This window comes from Gorilla gorilla, chromosome 3 (genome assembly GCF_029281585.2).
Source record: "Gorilla gorilla gorilla isolate KB3781 chromosome 3, NHGRI_mGorGor1-v2.1_pri, whole genome shotgun sequence".
Lineage (NCBI taxonomy): Eukaryota > Metazoa > Chordata > Mammalia > Primates > Hominidae > Gorilla > Gorilla gorilla.
The window spans coordinates 189357303-189369319 of NC_073227.2; the positions used below are offsets into that span (position 1 = coordinate 189357303).

The 12017-nt window shown below is 38.5% G+C and overlaps 1 protein-coding gene across 1 annotated transcript in view; it reads right to left on the reverse strand.

Annotated features, from left to right (window-relative positions):
- The window catches only part of DDX60L (DExD/H-box 60 like), a 129048-nt gene that overhangs the window by 59991 nt on the left and 57040 nt on the right, over positions 1–12017 (reverse strand). Inside the window, 7 exon segments of the mRNA XM_063705634.1 lie at positions 4674–4783; positions 4931–5073; positions 5956–6071; positions 8561–8656; positions 9520–9639; positions 11012–11161; positions 11776–11922. Coding sequence (XP_063561704.1) covers positions 4674–4783; positions 4931–5073; positions 5956–6071; positions 8561–8656; positions 9520–9639; positions 11012–11161; positions 11776–11922 — 882 coding nt within the window.

The window sequence follows — 12017 nt, forward strand, 5'->3', positions numbered from 1 at the left end:
CTCCGAAAACTTCATCTTCTCAATCCACCATGAAAAAAGTCATGTTCCGATTTTTATGTTAGTAGGAAATGTCTCTTCCCTGTTCAGACCATTTGGTAATGGGAACTTCGGACATGAACGAGGACTGCCAATACAGTTGTGGTGGCACTGTTAGTCACAGAGAAGTAGAAGACAGAAATAGATACTAAGAAGCCGTAAATAGGAAAGGATAATGTCTGTAAATAAAGAAAAGGAATAAACTAACCAAAGAACCCGAATTAGAACTCTCCATTACTTCCTCTCCAGTTATTAAACTTTGGGTATCCCAAACGACTTTGAGGATCTAATGAAAGCTAGAAGAATGTATACACACACAATTTTTAGGGGTTTTTCACTTTTCTATGAAGTCCATCCTTGATGTCCGTGTACCTGAGGTTAAGATTATCTGTAAAGATGGCCTAATAGAAGCCTCCTGTGAGCATCAGCCCCTACAGGAACTCCAAATTGAACAACTATGCACACAAAAGGCACCTTTATAAGACCCAAAAATCAGGTGAGCGATCACAGTATCTGGTTTTAACTCTGTATCACTGAAGGAGGCACTGAAGAGGGCAGGAAAGACAGTGTCAACCTGCCAATGCCACCCATCCCACATCCTCCAGCAGTGGCCACATGGCATGCAGAGAGAGTCTGTGCACTTGGAAGAGGGAAAGCATGGTGACTGGGACTTTGCATTAGAATTCAGTGTTACCTTGTCACAGCGAAAAGCAACACCAGGCAGAACTCAGCTGGCACCAGTGGAGGGAGCATTTAGACTAGCCTGACCCAGAGGAGAACTGCCCATCCCAGCAGTCGAAACCTGACTTCCAGGATGGGTAATTCTGAAACTGGCAAGCTCATCACTGGGGGTTAAAGTGCCCGAGGGTCCTAAATAAACTTGAAAGGCAGCCTAGGCCACAAGGACTACAATTCCTGGGCAAGTCATGGTGCTGTGCTGGGCTCAGAGCCTATGGACTTGGGGTATATGCAATCTACTGAGACACCAGCTGAGGAGAGCTAGGGAGTGATTGCATCATCCCTCCCCCAACCCTAAGCAGTGCAGCTCGCAGCTCTGAGCAAAACTCCTCCCTTCTGCTTGCTGAGAGGAGAGGGAAGAGTAAAGACGACTTTGTCTTCAAACTTGGACACCAGCTTAGCCACAGTAGGATAGAGCACTGAGCAAAGTCATGAGGCCCCCATTCCAGGCCCTCGCTCCCAGACCTTTCTAGACACATGCTGAAACCTGCTGCCTTGAAAAGATGGACCCAGATTTGGCAGGATTCATCACCCGCTGAATAAAGAGCGCTTGGGCCCTGAATAAGCAGCAGTGGTAGCTAGGTAGTACGTGGCCGTGGGCCGGGGTGATACTCTGAGGCATGCTGGCTTCAGATATGACCCAGCACCTTCCTAGCTGTGGTGGCTATGGGGAGAGACTACTTCTGCTTGAAGAAAAGAGAGGGAAGAGTAAATGGGACTTTGTCTTGCAGCTCAGATGCCAACTCAGGCACAGTGGAGTAGAGCACTGAGCAGGCTCTTGGGGTCCCCAAGTGCAGGCCCTGGCCCTTGGATGGCATCTCTGAACCTACCCTGGGCCAGAGAAAAGCCTGTTGGCCTGAAGGGAGAGACCCAGGCCTTGTAGCATTCACCATAAGCTGACTGAAGAGGCCTTGGGCCTTGAGTGAAGATTAGCAGTAGCCAGGAAAAACTCACCATGGGCCAGGGCCGCTGGTGGCCACAGAGAGAGACTCCTCTACTTGTGGAAAAAAAAAAGGGAAGAGTAGATAGATCCTGACTCCAAGCCCTGGATCCCAAACAACATCTCTGGACCCACCTGAGATCCGGGGAACCCGCCATCTTGAAGAAAAGGACACCAGCCTGGCTGGCTTCACCACCTACTGATTGTAGAGTCCTCAGGCCTTGAATGAAAATTGGCAGTAGCCAGACAATGATTATTGTAAGCCTAGGGCAATACCTAGTGCTGTGCTTGATTCCATTCTAACCCAGTGCAGTCTCTGCAGTGGAGACCACAGGGGTGCTATGTTGCTTTCTCTTCCCAGCTCCAGGCAGCTCAACACAGAGAAAAAGATTCCATTTGTTTGGGAGACAGTAAGGGAAGAAAACTAAAGTCTCTGATAATCCAGAGAATTATTCAGGATCTTATCCAAATCACCAAAGTGGTTCCTCTATGAGACTGCAAGAGCCACAGCCTCACTGAGCTTGGGGTGCCCCCCAGTGCAGATAATGGCTGCAGTGACCAAAATCTTAGATCACAACATCCAAGTCCCTCCAAATACCTGGGAAGCCTTCTCAAGGACAAGTACAAATAAGCCCAGACTGTGAAGACTACAATAAATGCCTAACTATTTAATGTCTAAGCATCAATGAATATCCACAAGCATCAAGACCATCCAGGAAAATATGACCTCACCTAAGAACTAAATAAGGTACCAGGAACCAATTATGGAAAGACAAAGATATGTGACTTTTCAGGCCGATAATTTAAAATAGCTGTTTTGAGGAAACTCAAAAAGCCAGTATTACCCTGATATGAAAACAAGGCAAAGACACATTAAAAAAAGAAAACTACAGGCCAATATCCCTGATGAATATTAATGCAAAACTCCTCAACAAAATGCTAGCGAACTGAGTTAAACAACACATTTAAAAGATATTTCATTATGGCCACATGGGATTTATCACAGCAATGTAGGGATGGTTCTACATACACAAATCAATGTGATATATAATATCAATAGAATGATAGCAGGATCCTATTAGATAAATTTAACAAAGATATTGAAATAATTAAAAAGAATCAAGCAAAAGCTGACATACTGCAGAATCCACCAGAGTCTCTTGATAGCAAAATTAATCAAGCAGAAGTGAGCATTAGTGAGCCTGAAGAAAGGCTATTTGAAAATATATAGTCAGAAGAGAAAAAAGAAAAGAGAATTAAAAATGATAAAGCATTCCTGTAAGATATAGAAAATAGCCTCAAAAGGGCAAATCTAAGATTTATTGGTCTTAAAGGGGCTTAAAACCCCTAGAGTGAGGAGAAAGTTTATTCAAAGGGATAATAACAGAAAACTTCCCAAACCTAGAGAAATATACCAATACTCATATACAAGAAGATATAGAACACCAAGCAGATTTAACCCAAAGAAGACTATCTCAAGACATTTAATAATCATACTCCCAAAGGTCAAGAATAAAGAAAGGATCCTAAAAGCAGCAAGAGAAAAGAAACAAATGACACAATGGTGCTCCTATATGTCTGGCAGCAGACTTCTCAGTGGAAACCTCACAGGCCAGAAGAGAGTGGCATGACATAAAGGGCTGAAGGAAAAAATCTTTTATCATGGGATAGTATATCCAGTGAAAATATCCTTCAGACATGAAGGAGAAATAAAGACTTCCTCAGATAATAGCTAAGAGATTTCAGCAACACCTGTCCTACAAGAAGTGCTAAAGGGAGTTCTTCAGTGGGAAAGAAAAGGATGTTAATGAGCATTAAGAAACCATCTGAAGGTAAAAAAACTTACTAGTAAGTACACAGAAAAACACAGAATATTATAACATTGTAATTGTGATATGAGTATATCTTCAGTAGAAAGACAAAACAATGAACCTATCACAAATTACAGCCACAGCAACTTTTCAAGACAGACAATACAATAAGATATAAATAGAAACAACAAAAAGTCAAAAAACTAAAACTAGAGCTACCTTATGATCCAGCAATACCACTGCTATGTATATACTTAAAAAAAAGGAAATCAGTATATCAAAGAGGTATCTGGACTCTCATGTTTATTGTAGCGCCATTCACAATAGCCAAGATTTGGAAGAAACCTAAGTGCCCATCAACAAATTAATGAATAAAGAAAATGTGGCACTTAAATACAGTGGAATACCATTCAGCCATAAAAAAAAATAAGATCCTATCATTTGCAACAACATAGATGGAATTGGATGTCACTATGTTAAGTGAAATAAGCCAGGCACAGAAAGAAAAACTTCACATGTTCTAACTTATCTGTGGGAGCTAAAAATTAAAACAATGGAATGCATGGAGACAGAGAGTAGAATGATGGTCACCAGACGCTAGCAAAGACAGTGGGTTGGGTGGAAGAGGGAATGGTTAATGAGCACAAAAAAACAGATAGAATAAATAAGATCTAGTATGTGATAGCACAACAGAGGGATTATAGCTAACAGTAATTTATTGTATATTTTAAAATAACTAAAAGAGTAGAATTGGATTGTGCTTAAGGTAATGCATACATACCTCATTTAGTCTGATGTGGTTATTATGCTTGAGGTAATGGATACATAATTACCATTGTGTATCCATTAAAGGATAAATGCTTGAGGTAGTGGATACATACCTCATTTAGTCTGATGTGGTTATTATGCATTGCATGTCTGTATCAAAATATCTCATGTGCCCCATATATACAGCTACTTTAGACGCCCACAAAATTAAAAATAAAAAATGTATTAAATTTAAAAAATCAATGAATAAAATAAAAGAATCGGTAAAGAAAGAAAAAGATTATCTATACATGCTGCAATTCTATGAAGATTGAGTCCCTTTCCAGTTGCGATATACACTAAAAATTCCACTAACAGGACAAATACACTTTTATACTTACAATATCTGTCGTTAGCGCAGCACAGGGATGAAAATGATCAAAATAAACATCATCATGTTTTACTGAACATATATGCTTCTCTAAATCATTGTATCTCTCTCCACAGAGCACTAGATATGAAGAGCAAGAATATCCAAATTAATGGACATATAATTATTAGAATATGGATAACTTTGTAGTAAAATACAAAAATCCCTATTAAAAGCTTTATAGTAAAATATAAAAATATATAGTAAAACACAAAAAAATAAGCTTACCAAGTCTAACTTCATATGATTGATTTTTATATGAATTGTCTTGGAGAAAGTTGAGACATTTGTCAGCCTGTTTTTCAGAAATAAATTTCTCTTCCATAATCTTGTCTGCCTGTTTCCAGTACTGTTTTACTGATTGCAGCCACCTTACAGAATAAACATGCATATAATTTAAATAAAATATAGAAGTATTTATCAAGAACTTGGATATTTTAAACAAAGAAAATTTCACAAGTTTAAAAATTTAGAGCATGCCCTCTCAATTTAAACCACCTGAGTTTACTTCAGAGCTGTGGACTTTGGGCAAATTCCTCAGCTTCTCTATGCCTCCATTTCTCCATCATAACATAGAAGATAATGAAAGTATCTTTCTCATAAGGGTGTTGTATGGCTTGAATGAGTTAATATACCTGCCACATAGAAAGCACTATGTGTTTGTTACCAGTGTTGCTGTTACTACCATTGTTGCTGTTACTAGGAAAAATCAAGTCTGGTAACAAAACAATACTTGATGTTCATATAATGCTTTGTTATTCTTATGATTGTCATCTGCAAGGTCAATGACTGTGTCCCAGTTATTTCCATTTTAGCTTTAATTATTGGATAAGGACAAAGAAAGGGGGATACAATTCTCTCTCTTACTTCAGATGACATTTATTTGAAAATTTTTAGAAATTTTCCTACACAATTTCAGATCTGGCTATGGGAGACCTTGATTTTCTTTGGAGAAGATGTTTTCCTTCTCTAACTTCCAGGAAATATATCTTCAAAAAAATTTGAGAAAGCCAGACATGGTAATGTGCACCTGTGGTCCCAGCTACTCAGGAGGCTGAGGTGGGAGGATTCCTTCAGCCCAGGAGTTTAAGGCCAGCCTGGGCAACAAAGCAAGATCACTGACGTTTCAAAGATTGGGTAATAAATTTATTTGAAAGTTATTATAGAAAAAACCTTAAAGACTTCAGACCATATAGACAGTATATAATTCAACCACTGAATATATAACAACCACTCTTTTTACCTATACCTACTTGGTGAGAAGATTTGGGTTATTTATGGTAGCTGAAAGAACCAAAAAGGGACATCGAATAATGACAAGGAGGAGCTCCCAAAATTTTGTTCCAACTTCTCTGCCAAGATAATGGACCTAGTAAAGAAAAAAAAATCAATTGAAAAGTTGATGTCAAAATCGTAAATAAAAAATAGAAGCATAAAATCATCATGCATATTTTCCCAGTTTCCTATAAATGACCTAACCTAAATAAAGTGAATGGTGATAAATTCAGACAATAGACATCATGACACTTAACTGTCTCCAATCTCCATATCTAAACCATTATTAATTCCTACAGATTCCAATTCCAAAAATCTATTTTGAAGCTATGTTTTTCTCTCCATTTTTTGTTGTCATTGAAGCCACCATCACCTGGCTTTCTACAACAGCCTTCTGATTTTTCTCTTAGCTTCCACTCTTTCTCTATACTTTCTTCACATCATAGCCCTAATGGTATTATTAAACAAAAATCAAATTAGGCTACGTACCTAATTAAATCCCTACACTGTCCTCCCAATGCATTTACAGTAAACCACAAACTGCTTAACTGGAAGTGTAACTTCCTGCATGATCTGGCTTCTTCCCACCTTTCCAATCCCATCTCAGGCCACTTTCCCCGCCACGCACTCTGCTCCCAACATACTGGCCTTCTTTTCATACCTTGAACACACGTGTTCCACCTGAGGGCCTTCACATATATGACCCTGCTACTTAAAATCCTCATCCACCTCTTAGCTGACCATTCCTGCTTATCCCTGCAAAGCCCAGCTGAAAGTCATTGCCTCAGAAACACCTTCCCTGAGTACCTGCTCCAAAGTTGTTGTTCTTACTTCCCATTTTGCTATTGTCTTGGTGAAAACTGATTTTTTTTCCTTCAGAGTTTGTATCACAATGTTTACTTATATTTTCATTGGTACATTTACTTATTTAATTGCTCTCCCCTTCACTAAACCACAAGGTCAGTACTGGCATATCAGGGAGAAAGCACAGTGTCTAGCACAGAGTAGTACTCAATTAATATCTGTTGAATGAATGAATCAATTCTCTTTGGTTAAGTAATGCAAATTAAGACTTAGAGAGGAGGTCCAAATTTTGGTCTTAAACAGAATACATCGTGACAATTGGGTCTCAGCTGGAAAGACTTACTAATCAAGGCTAGTAATAAATACATAAAGAAGAAAATTTTCATATCCCTTCTGACTTTGATCTAGTCAGATAATCGCCCACTTTACCAAATGCTAATCTTATATTTTGTATCAGCAGGCAATTTCTCTGAACTTTCTAGAATAAACCATTTTTAAAGCCTTCTTACAATCAAGTTTTGTGCATGTATAAATCAGAAAACCAGTTACCCACATTTTGTTTTTTGTTTTGAGATGGAGTTTCGCTATTGTTGCCCAGGCTGAAGTGCAGTGGTGTGATCTTGGCTCACTGCAACCTCTGCCTCCCGGGTTCAAGTGATTTTCCTGCCTCAGTCTCCCGAATAGCTGAGATTACAGGAGCATGCCACCATGCCTGGATAATTTTTGTATTTGTAGTAGAGACGGGGTTTCACCATGTTGGTCAGGCTGGTCTCGAACTCCTGACCTCAGGTGATCCACCCGCCTCAGCCTCCCAAAGTACTGGGTTTACAGGCATGAGCCCGGCCTCATTACCCATGTTTTAACATTATTGTGCTTAGGCATTTTGAGACGAGACCACAATCCAAGGTTCTAGATCATAAAGATCAAGGGTTTTGTTTTGTTTTGTTTTCCCTTAAAACGGGAACGTTCAAAGTCAGCAACACACAATACAGTCTGATGCATAAAAGGAAACAGACTACTTTCAGGACAAAGAAAGCAGAATGACAGCATGTCTACCAACTCTCAACTTCACACAAAAAAGGAGTAGATTCACTACACAGGTTTATCACCTAGTTTTCCTTTAAGTTGAAAATTCCTTGAAGCAACAAAATACAAAGCTTGAATTCTATTTACAGTTCTTTCCATTCATTTTGATAATAACATAGCTATGTCCTTCCAGATCTACACCATTTGCCACCTTCCTCTCTGGCCAATGAGTCTGACCTTGGGAATTGGCTCACCCAGCCTCTTTAGCCCTCTAGCTTCTACTGGGTTTGGCCAGTGGGAAGCCTAGGCAAGAAATGGGAAGGAGAGAAGACAGTGAGGTCAAGGTCTTTATTCTTTTGCTCTCTCTCCCTAAGAGGTCAACCTTGGCCAGCTGCATTTCTTCACCAAGGTCACTGTTCTTCTCAAAGAGACATATCTATAGAATCTCTCTTCTGTTAAGGTTCATTATGCTTCCTCCTCCCTTCATCCTTACAGGGTTGAAAGGCTTGTACTATTCTGGATTACTGCACTTACCTTGTGGTTTCCCTTGTACAAACCTTTGTAAACAGCCCCTTAGTAAAAACACTTTTCTAAAAATTATACTAACGTGAATATGCAATCTGTTTTCCATTGGTACCCTGGCTGACGCACAACTTAACTACCATCATTGAAAAAGCCCTATATTCTTTAAATTACAAATTATAGGGTGTATGCAGACTAGAACATCAACCAGAGAACTAACACCAAACCTACCTCATCAAATATAACATATCTGATCCTTTCCACCCATTTTTGGCGATGAGGAGCAAGCAACAGGATTTCAAAACATTCCGGCACTGTAATAAGTACCTACAAATATGAACGATTAGTGTAGCTAACTTTATGGAGCATTAATTTTATATCAGGCATAGTAATAGGAACCTAGAAAATATGCTGCTGCTGATAGCAGTTTCATTAAGATAACATTGCATCTTTGACGTTTTTCATTTAAGTCTTTACATTTATGAACATTTGGATTAATGAAAATGAAAAAAAGCTTCTACTCTGTAACGACTGTTTTACATTTTGTTTAGTCTTAAATGTCTACTTTGTGAATTCAATAAGGGAGACAATCTATCTTAATCTATGATTTACCTATCGATGGGTCCACTATCAACACACAATCTTTTTGAGACAAGGTTTTATTATGAGGATCCATAAATATCATTCACAAGAACTAGCAATTTTGAATGGAAAGAAAAGGTTGGGTAGTCATTTAGTAATGCATTGGGTTTGTTAAATCTACTTGAATCCCTTTCTAAGTTATACTGAAATATCATAATCTTCTATTTGAAATTTCAGATCATAATGTAAGTATAAATATTGTTCACAAGACCTACCAATTTTGAATGGAAAGACAAGGTTGGATAGTCATTTAGTAATGCATTGGGTTTGTCAAATCTACCTGACTCCCTTTCTAAGTTATAATGAAATATCATAACTTTCTATTTGAAATTTCAGTTCACAATGTGAATATCCTTAGAGATGGTGAGCCTAGTTCTTACTTTTTAGAGTAGAACAACCTTAAATTTTCCTTAGAGCAATTTCATTTTCTTTGTGAATTCAATGAAATGATTTCTATAAGGGCTTGTGTTTTGCAGATTCCCAGCAAAACAGTTATATAAGTACTGCTCTATAATTTGATAATAAACTCATTAATTAATATGTCATACCTGACAGTTTAGTACATTGTGACGATAATCTCTTGTAAAAGCACCGCATAGAGTTCTGCCGGCAGGCAACGTTTTAGTAAAACGATTCTCAACAGTTGCAGCCACTTGACCAACAAGGGACTGATTGACAAGAAAAAAAAACCATTAGTCACTTAGTAGAGAACAGACATATAAAACCTTGAGGACAACCGAATCCATACACACACACACACACACACACACACACACACTTCAATGAAAATGAAATGAAGTAGGGAAAAATACAGATGGTAATGAAATTATCTGATACCACTGAGTATTCTCTTGGATCCTCCTTGATTTTAAACACACACACACATACACACACACACACACACACACACACACAGGAGATAGACAGATAGATAGATAGATAGATAGATAGATAGATAGATAGATAGATAGATAGATAGACAGATATTACATATCATGTATATGGTGACAATGGGCAAATGAATGACTTTCTATTGAATGTCTGGTTCATGATTCCAGGTAAACCACCATTGCTCTGCCTGGGATCCTCCTAGTGCTCTCTCTGCCTGTGTTTGTCAGGATCCTTTCTTATTTAAGCCCCTGCAACTTGCTGCCTAAAAGAGGCAAAGAGCCCATGTGGCCTCCTCTTAAAATTTTCAGCCCCTAGGATTCCCCTTCTATTGTTCTGAGCTTAACTATAATTATATAAAAAGATGTTTGGTGTCTCTTATCCAGCATTTCAGGTATTTTACACAAACAGATTTTTCTGTTGACCTATATGGCCATATTGCTGGAAATGGAAGTCATATATACCTGGCTGTATTTTTTAATTGAAACAATATTAATTAAAAGAAAAACATAAATCTTCATAATCATAATCATAGCATATCACTCCAAGGGAGGGAGGGAAAATAAAAAAGGAAAGGGGAGAGAGAAAGAAAGAAAGGGAAATAACTTAAAATGTAAATTTTTAAAAAATTAATCCTTAAAAATACTACAGTCATCATTTTTATATTCATGATAGTGAAATATTTTCTAAAAATAAGTATAATTGCAGTAACTATAAATGAAAATATTAACATATGAGATGAAATGAAAATATCAAAAATAGTTTCTTGGCCGGGCACGGTGGCTCACGCCTGTAATCCCAACACTTCAGGAGGCCAAGGTGGGTGGATCACCTGAGGTGATCGAGACCAGCCTGGCCAACATGGTGAAACCCTGTCTCTACTAAAAATACAAAAATTAGCCCAGCATAGCAGCACGTGCCTATAATCCCAGCTATTCATGAGGCTGAGGCGGGAGAATCACTTGAACACCGGAGGTGGAGGTTGCAGTGAGCCGAGATCGTGCCACTGCACTCCAGCCTGGGTGACAGAGCAAGACTCTGTCTCAAAAATAAAATAACAAACTGAATTAGATCTAGCATGTGACCGTGTGCATTCTTTTTAAAGGGGATGTTCAGGAACAAAAGCAAAAATGAAAGTCATTCAAGCACTACCTTTGCGGGTGCAACGTACACGACCACCCCGACATCGCTCTCCCTCAGCACTTTCTACATGCAGTAGTAGGAAGCATAGGTTTTGCCTGAGGACGTTGGGGCAACAATCACTGCTGACTCATTCTTGTCTACCACATCCAGGAGTTCCTGCTGCAGGGTACAAAGCACCATTCGTGTCAAGAAAGTGAACAGCATGTTACCAAAACACAGACAGTATCCTTTATACCTTCTGTCTCCTGTGCCTGTATTATGCTACCTTTGGGGGAACTCCCTGAACCCCTGAAGATTAGGTCTGGTGAACACTTGAAGGATTCAGGAAAATGCCTGGATTACTCATGCCATTCCCTCAGAAAAGAGATTTTGTTTTACATTTTGGCCTAGAGAGAGGGTTTCATTTCTGCAAAATAGAAAGTGAGACTGAGTAAAACATATTTTTCCATTAGAAAACACTTTTTCCAATTGTCATTGAGTAAGTACAGAAAGAGGTTTCCAAAACTGAGCTGTAAGAACTAGTAATGCCACATTAGCATGCCTTCACGTACAAACAGGTATCAGTATAACTTCCACTGATGGTGAAAATAAAAAGGCCAAGAAGGGGAAGAAGTGAATGATTTCTCATACTCTAGTTACATTCTTCAGGCACAGTAGAGGAAAGACATTAAACAAGATTAAGAAGTTTATGCAAAATTTAACATGTAGAGACACAGTAATGAAAAGTTCTGAAGTCACACTGATTAGAAAAGTACAATGTTTGTTGTCATTACCTGCCATGTGTTGGGAATAAAATCCTGGACCCTGGGATCCCGATCTTTTCTTTCATCTCTTATCAAGTAATGGCCCATGTATTGCAGTTGAAACCGAGCTGGTCCAATGTCAATCAAATATTTCTTCTTATTTTTGTCATGTCCTATCTGTTATTTTAATATATTATTTGAAATCAACTTAAACTTCAAAATTGAATAAACATTTATTAAATATCCACTGAGCACATTCTAGGCACAAGGCA